At 34.4% G+C, this 22,932-nt stretch overlaps 2 protein-coding genes across 4 annotated transcripts; both read right to left on the reverse strand.

Annotated features, from left to right (window-relative positions):
* Positions 1-12,957: 12,957 nt before the first annotated feature.
* Positions 12,958-19,587, reverse strand: LOC112292896 (DNA-directed RNA polymerase II subunit RPB2). Its single transcript, XM_024541865.3, has 7 exons — positions 17,833-19,587; positions 17,500-17,706; positions 16,373-17,319; positions 15,907-16,210; positions 15,037-15,668; positions 14,344-14,934; positions 12,958-14,223 (listed from the first exon to the last, which is right to left on the reverse strand). Exons 1-7 carry the CDS (start codon positions 18,388-18,390, stop codon positions 13,740-13,742), a joined length of 3,723 nt encoding a protein of 1,240 aa, XP_024397633.1. The 5' UTR covers positions 18,391-19,587; the 3' UTR covers positions 12,958-13,739.
* A 215-nt stretch (positions 19,588-19,802) lies between these two features.
* On the reverse strand, positions 19,803-22,558 carry LOC112292898 (clavaminate synthase-like protein At3g21360). 3 transcript variants are annotated; one of them, XM_024541872.3, is made up of 4 exons: positions 22,379-22,558; positions 21,649-22,047; positions 20,900-21,153; positions 19,803-20,576 (listed from the first exon to the last, which is right to left on the reverse strand). In XM_024541872.3, exons 2-4 carry the CDS (start codon positions 22,018-22,020, stop codon positions 20,216-20,218), a joined length of 987 nt encoding a protein of 328 aa, XP_024397640.1. In that variant the 5' UTR covers positions 22,021-22,047; positions 22,379-22,558; the 3' UTR covers positions 19,803-20,215. The 3 variants fall into 3 exon arrangements, with proteins under 3 accessions (XP_024397640.1, XP_024397641.1, XP_024397642.1); XM_024541873.3 differs by having other exon boundaries at positions 21,649-22,050; XM_024541874.3 differs by having other exon boundaries at positions 21,649-22,069.
* Positions 22,559-22,932: the final 374 nt, after the last annotated feature.

Here is a 22,932-nt window from a genome sequence, read left to right on the forward strand (position 1 = left end):
GTGGAAAAAGAAGATGTTTCTACTATTTGAATATTAGTCATTGTACACGTGTATTATATTAGGTAACAATATGTAAGCGTTTTCTTTACGCTTTGAAGATCACATAAAGTTTCAAAAACTATTCTGATCATGAATAGACTTGAATATATTATATTATTATAGCAATTTATAACTATTTCGTTTATTAATCATTTTTTGAATCTGTAACCAAAAGTTGATGACATCGACATACTGATATGAAGGAACACATAGGGCATATGTTAGATAATAGGAAACAGTGGTGCAAAATCAAGGTTATATTTTGTGGCCAATTATATGAATCTAAATTTTTTGGATAAAACTAAATAACAATGATAAAATTTTATTGTTACATGACATAATATTTCTTAATTAATGTAGAAATCATTAAGTCATATTTAAGTAAGATAAAAATCTTGGAAAATCATATTTTAATCAAAATATCATCGAGTTTTAAATACACAATTACATGCATATATATATATATATATATATATAGAAAGGAACTGGTATCTATCCTTAAAATTCTCTCATTGACTAAAATTTTCAGTTCGTACTTTAATGTTGTGAATTGAATGAATTGTTTTAGATTCTCTTTATCAAGAACTTAAAAACCTTTTGGTTGCAACATGTAGATGTTTTCATAAATATTGCCATCCAAGAAGGTAGTCTTTACATCTAGCTCCTTTAGATGCAAGTTCTCAACAATAACATTATTTGCCACCAATCTAATAGTTGTTGATTTGATGATATGGAAAAAGATCTCAATGTAGTCAACTCCACTCTTTTATTGGAGTCACTTAGAAACTAATCTTACTTTGTTCCTTATGCTGCCATTATTTTCTTCTTTAATACAATGTATCCATTTGTTCTACAATACCTTTTTTATCATATGCCAAGTAAGTTTATACCTATGTTTTGTTCTTTTTCAAAGATGCCACCTTATCTTTAATGGCATATTTTCATTTAAAAAAAGTCTTTTACTTGCATAGCTCTAGCAAAATATTTTGATTAAGAATAAAGAATGGAACAAAAGAGAATTTCAATTTGAGAGTTTAAAAATCCTTTCTAAACTACCTAAGAAGAAATTAATTCTTATTCTATTGCTTGTTATGCTACATTATTTTAAGGATTTTCTTGGATCCAAACAAACACATCACTTTTTGATATTTTTTCCAACAAAGTTTTTTCTTTTCTTTATTTTTTATGCATTGTCATATCCCACTATAAGCTTGTCTTTATAGAATAATTTTTTATTAAAATTTACATCTTTATAGCAATAAAATAATATTTTTGAGCTTCTTAAATAAACTTATCTCTCTTAATAGAGTCTACTTATACATGTGAAATATAGCCAAAAAATCTTAAGTGAGAAAATTTTACCTTTTTTTATGTCTATACCTCTTTTTGTGTTTAAATGTATATTGGAATTGAAGGTCCTTAATTTATCAAATAAACTATTTTATTCATTACATCTATTCAAAAGTCCTTAGATAATCTTAAACATTGTCATATTACATGCATTCTTGCTTGAGAATACACCATGTATTTGGTTGTAGAAGGTAAATTAGAAATTTCAATAACAAAGCCCTAAAAATTCTATTAAAATCCTAAATAAATCCCAATTAAAGCTTAATAATTTTAATAAAATTTTAATAAAATAAAAAAGAAGTCTTAAAAAAGTTATAAAAAAATATAAAGATATTATAATGAATTTCTAAAGAAATCATAAAGAATGTTATAAAAATTCTAAAGAGGTAATAAAATCTTAATATTCTTTATGATTTCTTTAGAATAGTATTCTAAAAAAATCCTAATGAAATCTTAAATGAAATCCTAAGTAACCGTAATAAAATCTTAATATGATCCTAAATAAAATTTAAATAAATTTTAAATAAATTTTAACCAAATCCTAATAAAATCTTAATAAAATCCTAAATCCTAAAAAAATCTTTAATTGATCCTACAATAAATTAAAATTTTAATAACTAATAATTTAATCATAGATTTTAATTCCAAATTTGTATGTTTTTTAATTACATAGTTGAAAATAAACAAAAAATTACCAAATAGAAGATATTTCTCATAATTTTCTTGGATTTTAGCTAGTTTTCTTCTCCAACCTTGATGTTAATTTCTTAGCAACAATATCTCTTGGTTTTACCATCTAATAGTTCTTAAACTTTGCTCAATTGTTAAAAATTAAATCTACTACTAGTTTACAAAATATTATTGTAATCAAACTAGCAAATTGTTACATATCTTATAAATTCTTATTGAACTTTCAAATTCCAATTTCTAAAACTTTAATAGTTTTAAATTTTAATAACCTTCAAATGAATTATTTGATCAAGCTCAAACTTATAACATAAATTTTGCACAACTATACTAATACAATTAAAAAAAAATTACTCATAGATCATATACTAATCTTACAAAATTTTCCAAAGTTTAAACTCTTTATATTTCTCAAAAATCCAAAGTCACTCCAAAATATTTTAAAGTTTGTAAAGCCATTACAAAGTCAATACAAACTCAAATCTTTCAAAATTAATGTCTAAAGATTCTTTTTCTTGTTTGATATCAAATTTTTCTCTCAAACCAACCAAAGAATCTCTAAATTCCATAGGTACACAATTTTGTGCCTTGGGATTTGATTTCAATTCTAATTCACAACTAATACTCTCCCGGAATCAACTCTTGATTTCTTAAGATATTTTTTGCTAAAAACAATTCCTAACTTGTTTTCAAAGATGCATGTATTAGTCACTTTTCTTATGCACTTTGTTTTGTCTCATTTATAACTATATAAAGTAAATAAAATTTTATTTTATAAAGAAGAAATATTAGTATTAATTAGATTTACTATTCTTTGCCTATTATTTTTACTTCTAAGATAACTTTCTATAATATTATTAATTAATCTCTTCTACAATGTAATCTTTTTCTTTTTTCTTTTACCTAATAGCTGTGTTATAAGATGATATCTACATTCCTTTAATTTATACATCCTTTGGTATATACCAATTATTCTTCAATATATTGATGTAAGATGTTCTTTATCTTGGTGAAATTCTTGATCATTAATTTTTTCTTCTATTTTCATTTCAATATCACTTAATAGATTTTATTCTTCATTAAAATAAGTAAATATGCCTCTTTATTTAAATAGTTTAATGTGCTTGCCTATTATATGGATCTTCAATTCTATTCAATTAAGTTCTTGTAACTAATATGTACTATTGTCATAGACTTCTATCACAACATATGATTCAAATCAATTATTAAAAAAACTTTTATAATATACCATATTGATTTTCTAAATTATTATTATAGATTAAGACTTAATCACCTTCTTTAGTTATCTTAGGCTGTAGTTAATGTATAATATCAAATCTTTCTTTATTCTTTTCTCTTATTTCTTCTACTTTTTTATTGATATTTCACTATTCTTGGATCTTTTTTCCAATTGTTAAATTTGTAATGCTAAAAGCTCTTTTTTTATTAAGATTATTCTTCTAAAATAATAACTTTTATGTATGCATTATTTCTTCTATTGGAATTATTGACTTTTTTTTATATATTAATTCAAAAGGCATATAACTTGTCACTGTACTATTAGTTTTTTGATTTACTTATAATGCAAACAGTAGTAGTCTAAGCCATTGATGTATTTTGTGTTTGCATGTAAAGTCATGGTTGTGCATCATCCATTACTCTGAATTGAATAGGATTTAGTTTTGGAGTCATAATTGAGTCATTGCTTCTTCAATAGCTTTGCTTCTATTTCATATTAATTCAATTTAAGGATCTTTTTAAAAATAGTAGTAGTCTGTGATTTTTATATAAGTTGTATTTTAGTAGTTACCAAAGTATTTTTGGTCTTGATTCCTAACAAACCACTAACTTACCTATAATAATTTATTTCTACTAACTCAACAATTCTAACTTTTAATCCTACTTCTCTTTAATCTAGATCTAGAAGCCTATTTAAACTTTTGAAACTACAAAATTTTTATATATTACACACATATTCTACCTAAATCCTATGTTGGTCTAATTAGACATACAATATTTGTCATATTTATGACAACTTTAAAAATTTTACAAAAAAAAAAAAAGAATATAAAATTGGTATAAAAAAATATTATCTAATAATTGAAAATATTTAGAATTTATTAATTATCCTCTTCTAATGCAAATTTTTAAAAATAAAAATTAGTGAAATAAGTTTTAATTGTTACATGACATATCTATAGGAATTTAAAGATCTAATGCATGTCTAAGAAATTCTTCACAGTTCTTTAAGAAAAGATATTATCTACTTAATATATTCTAATTATTATTCCTTAGTTTTACTTTCTTCTATTTATAAATTAATATAGGCATAAATTAAAATAAATTAGATAATAAATTTAAAACCAACTATAATATAAATTTTATAAATATATTATTTCAAAATTAAATTAAGATTAAACTTTACTTTATAAATTATAATTATTTATAAAAGAAAACCTACAAAAAAAATAAAAAGATATACGTATTTTTTGTATAACATAAGTATAATTATTTTAAATATATAAATATAAATATATATATATATATAAAATAAATTAGTAAATAAAAAAATATAAACATACTTATGTACATTATAATATGTAACTTAAAGAAATATAAATTAATTTTAAATATTTATATTAATAAAAAAATTCTTTCTATTAAATCTTATTAGTTAGTATAAATTTTAAATTTAATTTTTAATAAATTTATAAAAATTTTAAAAAAATGCGATTTAATACTATTGATTAGATTGTTGAAAACTTAATATATATTTCTACTTATGTTTAAGGTTTTGATTAGACATTATTACATTTAGTAATCTGATTGTAATTGGTACTATCACTATTTTTAACTTATTATCTATTATAATTGCATAAATTTAGATGGTATTTTTAGAATTATTTATATTTTGGTATAAATTTGAATTTTATTGTATATTCACAGAGGCATGTAGCCTAGGGAGGTGTCCATGCAATAAAAAGAATGTGTCCACCTAGTAGTTTCTTATAAAAATATTTCCTATTTTATATTATATAATTTTCTATTGTTCTATAATTCAATTTTATGTGAACAAAAAATATTAATTATTAATATGGTCTTTAATCAAGTATTACTTATTTCAAAAATTAGTTAAGATTCTATTTTTAATGACATAATTATTTTATTAAATATTATAGATGAAGAAATCTTTTAATTATTGTGTTGTAAATATAAAATTTATATTAACTAAATAATTATAGTAATTAATATATATTAAAAAATATTACATATATTTAAATAGTATAGTCTATATTAATTCATGTGTAGTCAAGATAATTAATTAAAATATAAGATGGATAACTATCAACGCAATAACTGCTATTTTGCATTTTACTTCAACAATACAATATTTAATTCTTCTTGATAGTTAAAATTTTCAATGGAGAAGTTATTGAGGATATTTCAAATTTATTATTGATGAATATTCATTAAATCTTCTCATTATATATATATATATATATATATATATATATATATAAAATAAGCTGAGGCTACAAGTACACCTCAAATTACCATACATACATTTATTATGTCTATATACACACCGAAGGTTTGTGATTGGCTTATCGAGAATTTCTTTTTTTATTTTCTCAAAGTGGATTATATTTCCCTCTTCCCTCTCTTATTTTTGCACTCCTTTTCTACCTTGTTTGGATGCCTCTCTTTCTTTTTTCAATACAAGTCCCAATTTCTTCTCTCTTGTCGAGACATGAGGATCTAAATATAATAAAATTAGAAGAATAACACTAATTTACATGTAGGTACATTTGCCAAAATTAGTAGAGAATCTAAAGTCAATTTCTTTGAACTAAACAACACGCACCAAAAATTGACATCAATCACGTTTTGGTTGCAGTAAATATTGTAGTGAGGTGTTAGGGACATAATCCTTAGAACCTTCTAGAGACAAGTTTCTAGAAGCTTCTAGAAGCAAGTCTTTGGAACCTTCTAGAAGCTTCTTAGTTGGTAGAAGATATTAGAGACATAGTCCTTAGAACCTTCTAGAGATAAGTTTCTAGAACCTTCTAGAAGCAAGTCTCTGGAACCTTCTAGAAGCTTCCTAGTTGGTAGAAGTTGCTTGAGAAGCTTTCTAAATAGAAGTATATATTGGAATCGAGGCTGAAGAGTTCTTCAGTCTCGACAACACATCTCTTGGAGCTTTAGCTCACCTCTTTGGTGTTGTTCTCATCTGATTAATCTAGTTCTTGCCAGTTCTTCTTGAACTTCGTGTTAGATCTCGAGTCTGTATTTCTATGTCCGTGACATGAGGCTTCTCATAGAGTTGTTGAATAGTGCATTTCATTGTAGCTACATATGAAGAAGTGTCTACTTGTGCCTTAAGGTTTTAGAGCTCAAAAAGAATCGCAAGCATGTGACTAGTTGAAATATCACAAATTGAAGCTCAGACCAAATTAAATATTTGGAAGTATAGAATGATGAATTTAAGGTCATTTTGAAAATGTACATTGTAATATTGTCTACCATAATGTGTAATAAAAGTTCTCAAGTTAACCTTAAATTGTGGAATATATAAGAGCAATAGAATACTAATTGATTGTAATTGGTGATGATCATTTAATGGAGTCCTTGAACAAATAATTGGTTTAGATGACATCCTAAATTTTTCAAGCACTTCATGGTGGCCTTTGAGATTGAAGTCTAAAAAGTATTGAAATAGCTCCTCTAATTTTGCTATACATTCTTTTATTTTGAATATTGTTATAAAGATCATTATATTACTTTTAAAGAATTCTTATGCTCTTATCAAGTGACATATTCATTACTTTGAAGAAAAGGCTAAAGATTATTCAAATGAGTTACATATGCAATCATATATTATCTGAAAACCTTTTTCTTTAATCATGTTAAACATTAACAAATAGAAATTATTGCAAGAATCCAAAAAATGCTTAATAAGCATATTTGAGCTATCAGTAGCTACAATTGCAATCTATTTGGCAATAATATCTTCCTACAGCTCTTTGATGATCTTAGAATCACTGATCCTCTCTATCTTCAAATGCAAGTTAATAAGAGGAGATGGTGTGGTCTTATGAGCATTTGAGAAGCACAAGTTGAGCTTTAGAAGGAAGCTGTGAAACACTGATTTTAAAATCAAAGGGATTACCAAAGAAGAGACGGGGCAAGAAGAGCTATGGTAGGATCTAATGCATGAATTTAATAAAAATCGATTGTATTAAGAAAAAAAATAAAAAAAAATAAAAAAAAAACTAAATAAACAGCCTCTAGAAAAGGCCTTGCATGAGTAAAAAAATCTATTGTATAATCTCAAGTGTGGATTATTAACTAGAAGACCATTTGGACTTGTGCACAAAATGACTTTTTGATTTGGTGCATGATGCCAAAGATTTACCATTCGAGTAGAAATGATCTTTTTACAAAAATCAGATGTATTATGATAGCAAGATGGCCATCATTTTTTACTAATAAAATGTCCTAGAAGCCAAGAAGATGGCACTTTTAGTATCTTAGTTAATAACTAGATAAGTTACAACTTTCAGTATATATGATATGGAATATTTAATACTCCTCTTTTAAAAGTGGGACTTAATTTTCTATTCAAATAAGATCTAATCTCTAAAAGCTAAGAACTTATCTCTAGGAAGAAGTTTTGTGAAGATATCTGTTGCCATTTGCTCTATAAAACAATACTCTAAACCAAGTTGTCTTTCTCAATATATTCCCTAATAAAATGATGTTTTGTATCCCAATGCTTTTTATGACCATGGTGTATTAGAATTTTGGCAATAGTAATGGCATTTTGATTATCTTCATGAATAAAAATCTTTTTCAGCTTAGGAATGTCATAATTCCTAAATAATTTATGAAGCCACAAAGTCTCCCTTGTTGTAGCAACCAAAGATGCATACTCTACCTCTACTAACAAAATAGAAATTAAAGATTGTTTCTTGCTTGACCAAGTGATAATTACTTCATCTAATATAATGCATAACTTCCTACTAAATGGTGCATTTCCACACAACCTGTTCCATTTGCATGACCATAGCCTATAAGTTCCAAATTTTCTTTCTTTCCTCTACACTACAATATCAAATATTTAATTCTTTGGAAATAATAAAATCTTTGTTTGATTCTTTGCCAATGTGAAATATTAGGATGTGCCGTATATTAAACAAAGTATTGATAAGAAAATACAATGTCATATCTTATACCATTTATAAGGTATAATAATGAATCTAAAGCTTTTTGATAAGCTTTATACCTTCTATATCTAAAAGATCATTATTTCATGCTTAATAATATGACTTCATACTATTGGTGTAGCAATTGCCTTTGCATCTTTCATCCCAAATTCTTCTAACTTTCAACAAATGTACTTAGTTTGGCTCAAACTAATAGTACCATTTTTCTTATCTCTCAAAAAATCAATGCAAAGAAAATCATTAGGTTCACCAAGGTCTTTTTTTTATAGCACTCTTGTAATTCATCATTATATTTTACAAAGATCTCAAAGTTCTTTTTACCAATAAGTATGTCATCAACATAAATAATTAATACAAGAATTAGTCCCTTAATATATATTGTGTCTAATTTTGAGCATTCTTAATGAAGATTCAATAAAGATTTATTCAAACTTTTATTCTATGTCTAGATTACTTTAAATCATATAAAGTCTTTAATAATTGCAACACCTTACCTTTGTATTCCAATGGAAGTTCCAAACCTTTTAGAATCTTCATATAAATATTTTTTTAAAAAAAATTACTATTTAAATAAGCTGAAATAACATTAAATTATAAAATATTTCAATTAAGAGTAGCAGAAATTGCAACAAATATATGAATTGTTGCAAGGTAAAGAATTGGTGCAAAATTTTCTTAGTAATCAAGATCCTTCACGTGAGTAAAATCTTTTGTAACCAATTGTGCTTTTAAATTTCCATATACTATGATATTTTAAAGAATAGAGTTCTTCCTTCATGGCATGACTTCACACTTTGCAAAAAAGTGAATTCATTTCCTGTTCAACAACCTTTGATTTTTCATATTCATCAACATGAATCAAATCTACTATTTCAATTAGAAAGTCATAATCTCCTTAAATAAAATTGTTGTCTTTTTTTCAAGATGTGCAATACATCTTATTATTATTTATAATATTTATCAAATCAATGCCACCTACATAATGATATCTTGGTGGTAGAGCTTGAGTGATTGCTTCCACTTCTCATTGATGGAATTCTACTACTTTTTTTGATAAAGGATTTGCTTCCTCTTAAATCATTTCTCCATCCAATCCATCATGTATATGTAATCTTGAGGCTTGAAGTTGAGATATTTCTAATTCATTTGGATGTTGAAAATTTAGCATATCAAGATTATTTCTATGATCTATATCTTCTCTATTTTTTCTTCATGAGTTAAAGGCTCATCAAATAACTCATCCTTGTTATCAAGAAAAAACACATCTTAACTAAAAAAATTTGTCTTAACTTTGAGTAGAAAAATTTCATATTCTTTTGTTATTTTTGAATATCTAACAAAAATACCCTTTCTTATCTTTGCATTAAGCTTTTGACATTTTTTCTTTAATAAGTGATACCAAGTAGGAAAACCAAAGAAATGAGCATTTTGAAGAGAAGATTTTTCATAGTAAAAAACTTTGTATGGTATCTTATCACTGAGGCTTGCAAGTGGAAGGAAATTATGAGACTAAGTCACTAATTTTGTTGTAAAAATCCAATACTAACAATCTAGCTTGGCATCATCTATAAGTATTTATACTCCTTCAAAAATAGTCCACATTATATGTTTTTCCATGTCAAAAATTTCATGTATATATGCAAGAGTAATAATATATTGAATGCCTTCAACTTTGAAATGAGAATCAAGTTTATTATTTAATAATTTAATATTTATCAATCCACATAACTAACCATTTGGTACCACCAAAACTAGTAATATCAAAATAATCAAGGCCAAATACTATTATATCTAAGATACCATTAGCATACTTATGTTTTTGTGAAAAAGATTGCTTATGAGTCTTGCTAACAATGCATGATTCACATATAGGTATTTTATTCTTCTCTCCATTGATCTTTAGTTGATTAACACAATTTATCCACTCTGACTCTCATATTGTATACATTGAAATATGTACTAATGTATAATGTCATCCAATAAGATTACAATCTGAAATAGATGAGCTAGAAATTGTAGAAACTTCTTCTATTTCACAAGGCATAAGATAAGCTTTACTAATTAAAATACCTCATGTAAGTAAGTCACCTAAAGATAGAATTCAATTAATTCCATTAACATCCAAGTTAAATTTGCAACCTTTCTTGTATAAAGTTGTAGCTGATAATAAAATATCACATGCTCCAAGAACCTAGTGGACATCCTTCACAACCACAAGAATGCATTTTCTTATAGGGTCTAAAATTGTGAGATGCATCTCATCTAAGCCTCATGATTTGCTAATGCCACCATCATAGTCTTGAAGTTGGATAGTTGTATTTTCATTAAAATTGAGAAGCTTATTCTTATCTCCTTAGATATGTATATTTGTTGCAATACTAATGCATATAAAATGCCCTAATTGAAACAATGATGCAATCATTATTTTTGAGTTAAATGATGTCTTTCAAGCTAAAAGAAAAACAATAATCCTAGCATTTACTACACCATTGTTGTTTGTTTTAGGACATTATGCATCACCTTGTTAATGCCATTTTTGTTCATAAGCCCAAAAAATACTTTTAGACTTATCAATTTTAAGCTTCTATTTTTGTTGTGAAAGGCGCTTCTTTAAGACTTTTTTTCTTCTTGCATGCATTGCTAAAGAAAAAAATGGAGAACTAATCTTCTCCTTTCTTTGCATCTCCTCCTCAAAGAAAATAGATTGCACTATTTTTTCCATGATTTCTTCTCTTTTCTTCAATACAATCGACTAAATAAGTGGATCCTAAGATTTTGGTGATGCAATAAGTATAAGAAATGCCATGCTTTGTTTATTTATTTTTCTACCGGCTTCAATATATTGATCTCTAAGTTCAAAAAAATTTCCAAGAAAAATCTCCATTGATTTTTCATCCACACATCTAAGATTATACAATTTCTTCATTAAAAATATCTCAATAATAACTCTTAAGGACTTGTGGATCTTAGCCAATATGTCCCACATCTCCTTTGTAGTATTATATTTGCATATATAAGTTAATTGAGAAGACTTATCATTGAATGCAATCAATGCTTGTGCTTGTGCTTTGCTTGATTCTCATTTTAATTTTTCATCAATATTTGTAGGATATTTTAATGTCCCATCTACATGCATATAGAGCATGCAAATGTGCATCAAGTGTTTCATGACAAATGCCCATGTGCCATAGTTTTCTTCATCTAATCAATCAATACAATGATCCATTGAAGATGCCATTGTAAAATATAATTAATGCAATAGCAACAAATAACTATAAGGAAACAATTTACAAATGGTCTACAAAATACAATATTTGGAGAGTAGAAGTATTAAGCTAAATTGGAGCAAAAGAAAGCTTGTTTTTACCACCATCAACAAATGGAATTTAATAAAATAAAAATCAGCATCAACAAAATTAAATTCCATCTCTAATTGCTCCAACGAGGCTTTAGCAGCTCCAACAACTCCTTAACTTTAGCAATGCTCCTATAGTGGCAGAGCTCTAGCAACAAGAAAATCATCTAAGTTTCATCCATAGAAAATATCTAATTTTATCCAAATTTTGTCTAATGATATTCATCTATAGAACTTTTCATCCAACTCTCATACCACATTATGAAAACTAAATATATTATGAAAGTAGGATGGATATCATTCATTATTAATGAAATGTGTCAAAAACCAAGGGGAGGGTACTTTTAATATCTTAACTAAGAGCTGATTAAATGATAGCTTTTGATACATATAATATGGGATATTCTACAAATCTTCACAAAAAAAATAACTTTATGTTTGATTGCTTGTCAAAGTTATTTAGTACATATTATTTGCAAATTTTTGTGTGTGTATTAGTGATCTTCAAATTAATTAATTTATTGACATATTATCAAACATAAACCAATGAAGAGGAATGTTTTTGAAAGATTAGAGTTTGGATGCAAGTTGTAGATATGACTATGGTGACAAAAGAAGAGAGGGCAAAGAAACTTGGGCCCGCATTAGTCTTGGGAAGAGAGGGAGGAGAACTAAAACATGGACTAAGGAAGAAAAAAAATAGCTTTGACGTAAGGATGAGAGGAAGGGGTGCCTAGGTCCATGCAAGGGTAATAGAAGGAAGGAGGAGATCGGGACCCACTACATAAGAAGGAAAAAGGGGATTTGGATGAGCCAATGACAAATCTTGGTTGTATATAGACATAATGGGTGAGCATATAGCAACCTGAGATGTGTTTGTAGCCTCAATCTTTAAAATATAAATTATTATATTAAAATATAGTTGGTGTAACTTATATTTTTATTATGTATGATACCTCTATTATTTATGAAAAGTTTAGTATTATCAAATTGATTTATTATGACTTCAGATTATCAAAATGTGACACATTAAACCAAAAGAATGCTACTTAACATTACAAACATTATCAATTTTAAATCCTAGCTATCAAATCTCAGCCATGCTTAATTTTGCCCAATGGGTCTTAACAAAAACAAACATCTTTGCTTTGTCAAGAAAGTAAGTAGGTCTAACTGTATATATTTTTAGATAGCAATACAAAATTTGTTTCAAAAACATTTGTTGACTTGTCATTGTCATTCTAATAAGAAGAAAAGATTAAAATTGATTAAAAAAAAAAGAAAAAAAAAAGATACATATTAATAAATATGTCTTTGTTTATTTATTTGTATTGTTTACATCTGACATTTACTTGTTTATTTATATTCTTTACTTCATGCGAAGGAATCCAATTCTAAACTCACTCATAAACCTAAACAAAATTTGTCATCTCACGCACGATTTGTCCACAAAGCACTCGGCACAAAACCCACTAAAACCAGCCTTGAAAGTGTCCAAAATGACATGAACCACAGAACCACAGTCGTGTCGCATCCTCCAATCCGTACGCTTGGAAGTGTGGGGTGCCAAGTCACAGCTGCCGCAGCATCCCAATGCAGCAAAACAGAACCCCACTTACCAGACGAATATGGGAATTGCTGGTCGAAGATTCCATGCTTCTGACCACCTTTTCAGCTCTCTAAAAGTGTAGCTGTTACGTCGTGGGTGAAGGTGATCTATCCCAGCAAGTGCAATTTTGAGAGGTGTGTGTACAGCACAGTACATGGCTTGCTGTGGAACCAGAACCTTTCTCTTGGGATTGTAGAACTTCGAAGGTGGTGCAACTTTTCCTCACGGATACATCACGTAGTTCCCACACATCTGGGAACCCTCACAGCAATTACTCATCCGGTGCTTCCCAGTGATTCGGCGGCATCTGAAGCTGCAAACCTTTCAGCGGTTTCGCAACTGCTACAGTAGGTTACTAAATAACTGCGAGTCTAATGCCCTTTGACTTTACCAGAACATGATTTCCAGCTTGTGGCATCGCAGACTTGATTTGTGTATAGTGTGTGTGTGTGTGTGTGTGCGCGCGCTCAGCTCAAGAGAGTTTCGTTTCTAGGAAGAGAGTGATGCCCATGCTGAGAAGCTCCTGCCACAGCAATTTACAGGAGTAAGGGATTTGGATCTGGACGACGTGTTTCCCGGTGCAACAAAACTTGCAGAAACGTCGGCGAGATGGGTCGGTGTGACCGGAAGGGCGCCGGCAAGACGAGCACACCAACATTGCGTAGGGGTCGCTCAAGAGGAAGCAGCGTTCCCGGAGAGTGACGGAAGCGCCGTGGCCGATCATGCAATCCCGCTCCATTTCGCCGAACTTGACGCCCCCCATGTTCTTCCGGTTCTTGACTGGTTGCCGCGTGAGGGCGTCCACGGGACCGCCACTCCCCCGGTACTTGATCTTGTCTTCGACCATGTGGTCCAGGCGCTGGTAGAATGTGGCTCCTATGCTGATGAGAGAGTTGAGTCTCATCCCCGTGGTGCCGTTGGTCATGGACTCGCTGCCTCCTCTCTGGTATTCAGACCTGAGCAGAGAGAGGGAGAGAGGTATTCGGACGTGGATCAGAGTGTGTCACCGACAAATCTGGGCTCTAAGCACTTGGGTGGATTCGCGACAAGAGAGGTGGGTTGAAATCAGGACTTACTGGTGGAGCTGATCCATGAATTTGCGAGTTGCGGATTGTTTCTGGAAAGGGGCTACAGATTGTTGGGTGCCTCGAACTGCCATCAATTTGCCTAATAGGCTTTCCAGGAGCTGTCCGACTGTCTGTCGGTTGGGAAGCGCATGAGGATTAATGATGATGTCCGGCACAACTCCTTGCCGTGTGAAGGGAAGATCCTCTTGGTTCAAAACAGCTCCGATAACGCCCTTTTGTCCATGCATGCTTGAGAATTTGTCGCCGGCTTGAGGTCGTCGGGAGCATCTCAGTCGTACTTTGGCAATGCGATGTCCATCCTCTTCGCTGGATAGAAGCACCTGATCCACTCGACCATTTTCGTGTGCTCTCAACCGCTGGCTTGAGTCTGCAAGCTTAGGATTTCCCATTTCAGCGGTCAATTTTCCAATGATGATGTCTCCTTTCTCCAGGTAGTCTCCGAGGTGAGGAAAGCCATCCTCATCAATTTTATTTAGAGATGCATTCCTGGATCTTTTTGCAATGGAAATACTCGGCTTGGCAAAATGCTCTATGACGTTGTGCCTCTCCTCTCCTCGGTAAGTTTTGAAATGCATCGATCTGCACACAGGAGCGCCAGAAACGCCAGTGAGTATGATGGTCACCGTTGCGGATTCTCTAACCCACCTCGATGTATGACATCTCCTCAGGAAATTCACTCACCGAAACAAGCCTCGATCAATGGAAGCTCGGTTCATGATGATGGAGTCCTCTTGGTTGTAGCCACAGCACTGAATGCTCACAATTGCAACCTGGCCATTTGTGATCTCTGGCTTCTTGAGATAGTCCCATGTGCGCGTTGTGACGAGGGGCTTCTGGGGGTAGAAGAGCTGGTGTCCAGAACAGTCCGACCTGCCCGATAAGTTGGAGGTGTAGAACCCCATAGCCTGCTTGCAATGCTTCTCCGCTTGATACAGATTACGAGATGCTTGGTTGTGATCCAGAAACGGAATCACTGAGGCGCCCAACCCAAAGATGTAGGAGACATCGATTTCTGAGTGGGTGTACAGAGGAGCATCCGGGTCTTTCCGAGCTCGTTCCAGATCATCTCGGTTCAAAGCAATTAGTGCTCCCTCTTCCTCCTCCGTGCCCAAGAGTTCCACCACCTGTTGTTCCAAAAGGAAATTCCAGCAAGCCTCAGCACTCTCTTGTTTGGACATAGCTCGAAGCGTTTTCAAATGCTGCTTCGACATGGCCAACTTTTGTTCTTTGACAATCAGAAGTGGCCGAAGCAATCTGCCTGCATCTGTGTGAATATGCACCGCTTTGGTTTTGGGGTCTCGTGCTACTTCAATCTGTACACTAGCAATCGAAGGGAATACATTCATCTTAGTAGCCTTCTTTTTGCTTTATTTTTAGGTTTTAAGAATTATAAAGCAATGTGTAAAACATCCATCTTAATCAGAGATCTTCCCAAGGTTATTTGAAAGTATGTCTATTTAGGATCAATAAATGAAATCAAGGCTAGTTTGCTCAACTTTTTCTGCAATGACGTTCTTTTAGTCAACATTGAGCAAAGAGCAAGCAATTGACCTCTCCATGAAGAAGCTGTTCGCGGCGTAGCTGCCTCAGAGTAGCAACAATAGCGAGAGTTGCATTGTAGTCGTAGAAGATTCCAACCCAGCGGCCATTCACAAATATCTTCTCTGCCATTGAAATTGTAAGAGGAGTAATTTCTTCCAGAGAGTGCATTCCACAATCACTCAAAACATGCAACACCGGTTCCTCTGGCGTATCTGAGCTAACCACACAGGTTAGGGCCAAGCTTTTGATAAGGCCACACTCCGCTCCATCGCTGGTCTGGGTCGGACAGATCCTGCCCCAGTAAGAGTAGTTTCTTCACATCATCCCCCACACATCATCCCCATTTCAATCGTCAGTAGCAAAGCCGAAGAGTGCACCGATGCAGGAAACATATCGGAAAAGCCCAATCGATATAGATCACCACTTGTAGCCACATGTGTCAATCGCCATGGCAAGAGTATTGATTTCTACTTACGGGTGTCTTGCGGGGTCGGTTGGTTTCATTGGCGGCGGCAGATTCAGTCGAAATTGTCGCAGATGGGATAGAGTGGCCATGGGGTTCATCCTTTTCAGAACTGCAACTACACCCGAGCTCTTCAACCCCTCGTTGGTGTTCCAGTTGCCCAAGGTGAACGCGCTCTGCATCTGCTTTGTCACGATTGCCTCCGTCACGTATGTTTTCAGAGGAGCCAAGTCCCTGCCCTTCACCAGGTAAGGATGGAGTCGTCTCTTCACGTCGCGCTCCAAGTGTGCCATTGCCTTACGAAACTGGTGGCTCAGCAATTGTCCCGTGAGATCAAGCCTCTTATTTTTGAAGTGGTCCTTGTCATCTTCCAGTCGTCTCCCCAAGAATGTTGAGCACAGCTGATTCACCATGTATCCAAGCAGCATTGCCTTCCTCGTGTATCCTCCTTCCGTATGTACGAAAAGCTGCCCGATGATAGTTTTCCCAGCCTCGACGGAAGGCACATGCCTAGAATTTCGTAGCTTCGTACCAAGAAACCTCACCGAAAGAATCTGATCCCTCACAGACTTGATTGCCGAGGCACCAGCAGGGTATGAAATTCTCGACTGAAATTCCTCCAAAATTAGGTCTGCGTCCCAAATTGAGGAAAGAAGTAGGTCATGGAACCGAGAATCGGTGGAGTCGTAGCAGATGCTCTCAAGGAATTCCTTGTCAGAAGATGTTCCGAGGGCTCTGAATAATATGACAAGGGGTACTGGTTCCGTGAGGCCAGGTACTCCCACCAACAACTCGGCTTTCTTTCTCATCCGAAGCTTTACAAAAGTTTTTCCTCGATTCATTTGATTCGAATTGAAGCCTCTCCATGTAGGCGAGTACGTCGCTATCCAAGTATCTGTCCTCTTCAAGTAACTCACGTAAATACTCTGGTGCGCCTTTTCCTCTTGAGCGATCAACACCTGAAGGCCTACGAAAATTCAGTACACATTACGAACTTGGGGAGGATTTTCGCGCACAAAATTTGTATTCTAGCAAATTAATTCCAGAACTGACGATTCGTCAACAATATATCCTGCACAATGTGTACACGGACACCGAATGCAATACTCATTCTCGAATGACTAAGAATTCGTTATGACCTTCTCCGAACCCTTGATGATGAAGAAACCCCCATCATCGAATGAACAGTGTCCTTTCGCAACCGAATCCTTCTCAGAAAGTCCGTGAAGGTGGCAGAAACTTGAGTTCACCATGACCGGGACTTTCCCGACGCAAATTGTATCAGTTTTTGTTTCGATCATATCCTCCGGATTTTGCGTCTTCTTGTTTCCCCTGTTTTCGTAAACCTGCAGCAGAGGCACACGCCCACAGAGCCTGATTCGTTCACGTTTTATTCTATCACGTTCTCTGCACAGTTGTAAAATTACTGTCTAATCGATCTCTGAAACGCAAATGTGCAACTGTGAGCGTACCTCCAGTGTCATGTTCACATACAAGTGAGCCGAATACGACAGATTTCGAAGTCGAGCTTCGTGAGGCAATAGATCCACAACCTCCTTTACTCCTTCTCGGGTGAAAGTAGTGTATGGCTTCCCTACCGCAACTTCTCCATACACAATTCTAGCCCACTTCCGCACTCCAATCCCGGAATCCACCAGGACGGAGTGATCCGGAATGCAGTCGAAACTGCCAGCCTCCTCAAACATGGCTGGTAAACCATATTCCATGAATTCATTAAAGGATCGCAAGTGATGCTCTACTAAGCTTCTTCCTTTGAAAATTATCTTCGCTACTGCGCTGCGTGCAACTTCCTCTTCCGATCTCGAGAGCCGTCCTTCGGAACGGTGAGGACTCCTACCCGGACTCCGTCTTGGGCTCCGTGTTGGGTAGAAATGGCGGGTACTCTCGGTAGCCTGAAAATAAGCTTGGGTCGTGGTCGAGTCTTGCACAACTTCCAGAGGGTTGTTGAAATCCTCTGGGTAAATTGGCCTCGCGAAAGCAGGCGGTGGACAATTCCTGGAGTCCATCATGGCTATCGAACTAAGTCTGGTTACCTAGATAATGATAGTGTCCGATGCCGCAATTTTTCCCTGTGTAGTTTAACACGCCACCCAGTCAATCCGAACATGAAAATGATTCGTCATCTTCTACTCAGCACTTAATCACCAAGATAGTAACTAAAGAGATTCAGAGAAGTGATCAAGAGATGCTGTTGCGCAGATAAATAACAACTCAGTGTCATTTTGCGTGCGTTCGTAAGACCATCAATAACCCTGATATTCAACCAACCTTAAGGCTTCTTAATCCTACAATGAAATCACCACATTCTCACGAAAGGTTGTCATGGGCAATTTTAATGCAAGTTTTACAGAGATCCTCAGCTAAGAACTCTATTCCGATTCTAGCAGTACCCTACAAACCAATGATATGTTAGTCTGCTGTGAGAACACTACAATAACTTTCTGCCAAAGATTTCAATACAATCTTACCTCATTAACAGTCTCGACGGTCGGACAATTCTCTCGGTTGCTGTTAAACTTACCTGTTCAATGCCCAATTCCTATGTTTCATAAGTAGGGAATGAGTTAGTTCACCTTAATGCTTGGATTTCAGTAACCTGTACAAACTCTCGTTTACAACTTACAATGAATAACACTTGAGTTGTATAATTTAAAAGTGTATCTTGATATCACGCATTGGCATATTATACGTCTCCATGATGTGCATCGACCTCGTGGTTAGTGTCATAGTCTTTTTCATGCGCTTTGTCAGACAACTCGTAACGCAGTAACGATTGATTCTGCGAAAAACTAAACTGCCATAATGACACACCTCCATCCTTCCAAAGTTGCCGTCAGTGACTCAAATAATAATTGGCAGATACAACGCTCCAAGTCTGCGTTACACAACTATGGCGTCGGTCTAAGTGTCTTAGGTTAAGGGATGAGAATTTCATGCAAAACTTTAACCGGGCTTGTTCGTGTTTACTCCTTCACACGTACAACAATATCTGACAAATTCTTCTTATTCCTTGTGTGCTTTTTCAGGGGATTGAATTAGCAATCCATGGTCATACCATCAACATAATCCTAAGTTTTATCAATACTAATAATAAAAACTGAAAATTGCCACCAGACCGCCTTGAAATACTGTCTGGTACTCTTGATGCTTTGACTAGATCAAAACAGTGGACCAAGCTTCAGAGTGGCATTTTCACGAAAAAAAGCATTGAAAATTAGAAATTAGCTTATAGTTCCCCAAAATTTACAAGTATAAAAAAGTGCAGGAAATGGAGCAAAACAGACAATGATCTGAGAAAATTGTGACCACTCTACTTTCTTGGAGTTTGCGGGCTCTCCCACCTCGTACACAAACCTGTCTTCACTTCTTTAGTAAACTGTGAACATGCTCATCTTGCACACTATAAGAAGTGACGCATTCAAAGATCAAATATGCACGAAATGTTTCAATGCATAAGTATTCAGCGTTTGCAAAGGCATCTCTACAAATTCTGATATCTAATTAAGTACTAGGAAATTCCAAACGTTAACCTGAATGTAGCAACTGAATGTAACAACTAGTCTCTAGCCTGGCTAATTGGCATTTTCACTTGAGCAACTTTTCTGCAACGTCTAGGAAGATCGTTTATAAATAGTATACTATGGAGAAAAATCAGTTCGTCAGGAAGGTTGGCTTATTTACAAATGCGGTTAGCATCCAGCGAACTAGCAATCTCAGACCTCATCTCGTCTAAGATGGGCTTGCAAAATTCTGAATGCGTAAGATTCAACTGGTTTCTTTCCTTTTCTATCTTTAAAATAAGGTGGTGTTCAGGGAGGGATTTGCAGGTAGTAATCACTTGGCGAGAGATGCTAAAACACGACGAGGTGGCGCGAATGACTTACGAGCGTGCTGTACTGCAATATTGTCAAGTACAAGCACGTCACCGTGACGCCATGGAATGGACACACTCTCTTCTGTCAGAATGTCCAGGCACGCCATGACTGCTTCCTTTGGCAAAGGTGTACCATCACCAAATTTAACTGCCTTCAGAGGATCATTCCGGGCGTCCTCCCACCCCGTGTAGGCTGCAACCATGCTGTTGAACCATACTCGACGCTGCCTTAATTCGTCAGTTTTGACTGCAGGAATTGGGCCTGATACGGTTTTCACTCCATCTTCTAGCCACTCTAATCGCATGCCGAGACTCGCAGCCCTGTTCAACAGTACATAAATATTAGTTGCGATGCAGTAGACATTTACATCCATTTCAAATTCTAATTTCACAATAGCAAGGACTTACCAGAGGATATTAATGTACTTAAATAAAGAAAGACAAACTTATGGCAAAAAACATGACGCTCTTAACAACAGAATTACATCGCTTTCCATGAAGACTACTAATGTGTAAAGATACTGATACAAAGGCATGGCTTCTGTCTAAGGTGGTACATGGTCGTTGTATGGCAAGATGATTTTTAAAATCCTCGGATATATGTGCGAGAAAGTAAAAATAGAAAAAACAAACTAAATCGCAACCTTTTCTCAGCTTCCGTGCGGTCCTTCGTCAGGAATGTGGATTGCCAGCCGCGACCAATTGGAGATGAAGGGTCATCTCCTTCACCAAGTATGCGTGTGTAGAGCAGTCCATGTTCAAGAAGCTTTTGCACAAACTCGGGCCATTCTTTCTCCATCCTTTGATACACTAAGTGGCTTGGCAGTATGGGTGTCTCTCCTCCTTCCGCTGGCTCAATTTCACAGTAGAAAAACACTTTTCTAGGATACTCAGGTACCTGATTAAAAAGAAAAATCAATTCATATGTACAATGTCTTCGCTGGTCAGCAAAGATGACCATTTCAAAATTCATAAAATATTAAAATTAGAGACCCTATGGACTGCATTCCGGTGTTCCAAAATTTAGAAAGCAACAAGATCTATGGTGAACACAACGAGGAGAATATGATGTAATCATGCGAACTAATGCACTTGTGTCTGAACACTATATTCGACCTAGAAGCAAGGCAGACTCAAATTAGCAAATATGCGAGAAAAGGACTCAACGTAAATGCTTCTAAGGCGGATTGTCACGTGGCTGCTCATACTTCAGAGTGAGATAGAATTAAAGCGACCACCAACCAACGATCATGGAGCCTGTAAGTCATGCAGTTGCGATCGCTCGGCCATCACTGCAGAACTGGAATAAACCATTCAATTTTACATATCTCCTTACAATGGAAAATATACACCACAAAGTATGTAGAGGCTCAACGTCAAGCCAAAAGCATACCTGAGCCATTTCATGGTGGAACGGAATCTTTTGGTCTGGTGGAGACTCGTTCGAAGTGAAAACACGGCCGACTACACTCGACCGAGGCGCTGCGCCCCCAACGTAAGGTAATTCAGGATAATCAAAAGCCTTCACAACTGCGTCGAAATCCGCCGCTGTGGAGACATCGAACCCACGGAACAAAATTGCTCCACTCTGCTCAAGCTGGCTATCCAACCAAGTCTTATTCTTCACAATGGCATCAACAAGAGACGCTAGATCGGACTGAATGTGAGGTTGCAACACTTGCGGAAACGGAATGCCGTGGTCAATTACTCGCTGCTCCGGCACTACGCCCTCCGTGAAAAACTCAGGCCCTGCCAGCGCTCCCATGATTCCCTCACCTAGATACTCTGCCTTCTACTAGCACACATAACAGAAACTAGAATAATTTATCAAACATAATCCCGGCACTTACGCACAGAAATTTCGACTAAATCCTTCAAAAAACGAACACTCACTCCCTAACAACCATGACGATAGCACTTAGAATGTCCATAGATGCGACAGAACCTCAAATTACCGAATCAAGAAACCTCAAAACCTTGTAGATCAACAACAAAAACACCGCTATCACCGTAATCCGTCCCGAGTAACCAAAAACCAAGTCACGAATGCGAACACGAAACACACAATAATTGCCATCAACCGAAGGTCCTAATTGGCAAATTGAAGTGCAAGCTTCCCATACCTTTGTCAGTACAAATGAAAACTCGCCAAAACGAAGTAATACAATCTTTTTCCCACTGTTGCTCCTCACAAGGATCCGCAATCTAGAATACTAGCGACGATCACAACTGGTAATGGCATCAAATTGTGCAAAAACATTCTCCCGCTTCTTCATGAAATGAGACACGGACCTTTCTTTGTCATGACACGACTTGAGCTTCAGCACGGATGACCGTCAGGAATTGGTGAATGTTGGACGCCCCATCGTTGGCCAGATTGGTGTCATTAGTCTGCATCTGGATGATGGATGGAGATACAGTGAACTTGGACCTGCTGATGTGGCGAGTTTCCCAGATAAAGCCGGGAAAATATCACCAGCTATTCTTCGCAAGCTCCCATAATTGGGAATATTTTCGATAAAACTCTTTCGATGCTCTTGAAGGCGGTGATTTCACATCCTATCGAAAAATTTGTGAATTGTAGTTCACTGTAGATTTTTCAATTAGTTTTCAGATATGAGGAATTGGTTATGGATATTAACATTTTAATTTATTTTGGAATACTTAGGAATCGAAA

Source organism: Physcomitrium patens, chromosome 15, assembly GCF_059467195.1.
Source record: "Physcomitrium patens ecotype Gransden chromosome 15, ASM5946719v1, whole genome shotgun sequence".
Lineage (NCBI taxonomy): Eukaryota > Viridiplantae > Streptophyta > Bryopsida > Funariales > Funariaceae > Physcomitrium > Physcomitrium patens.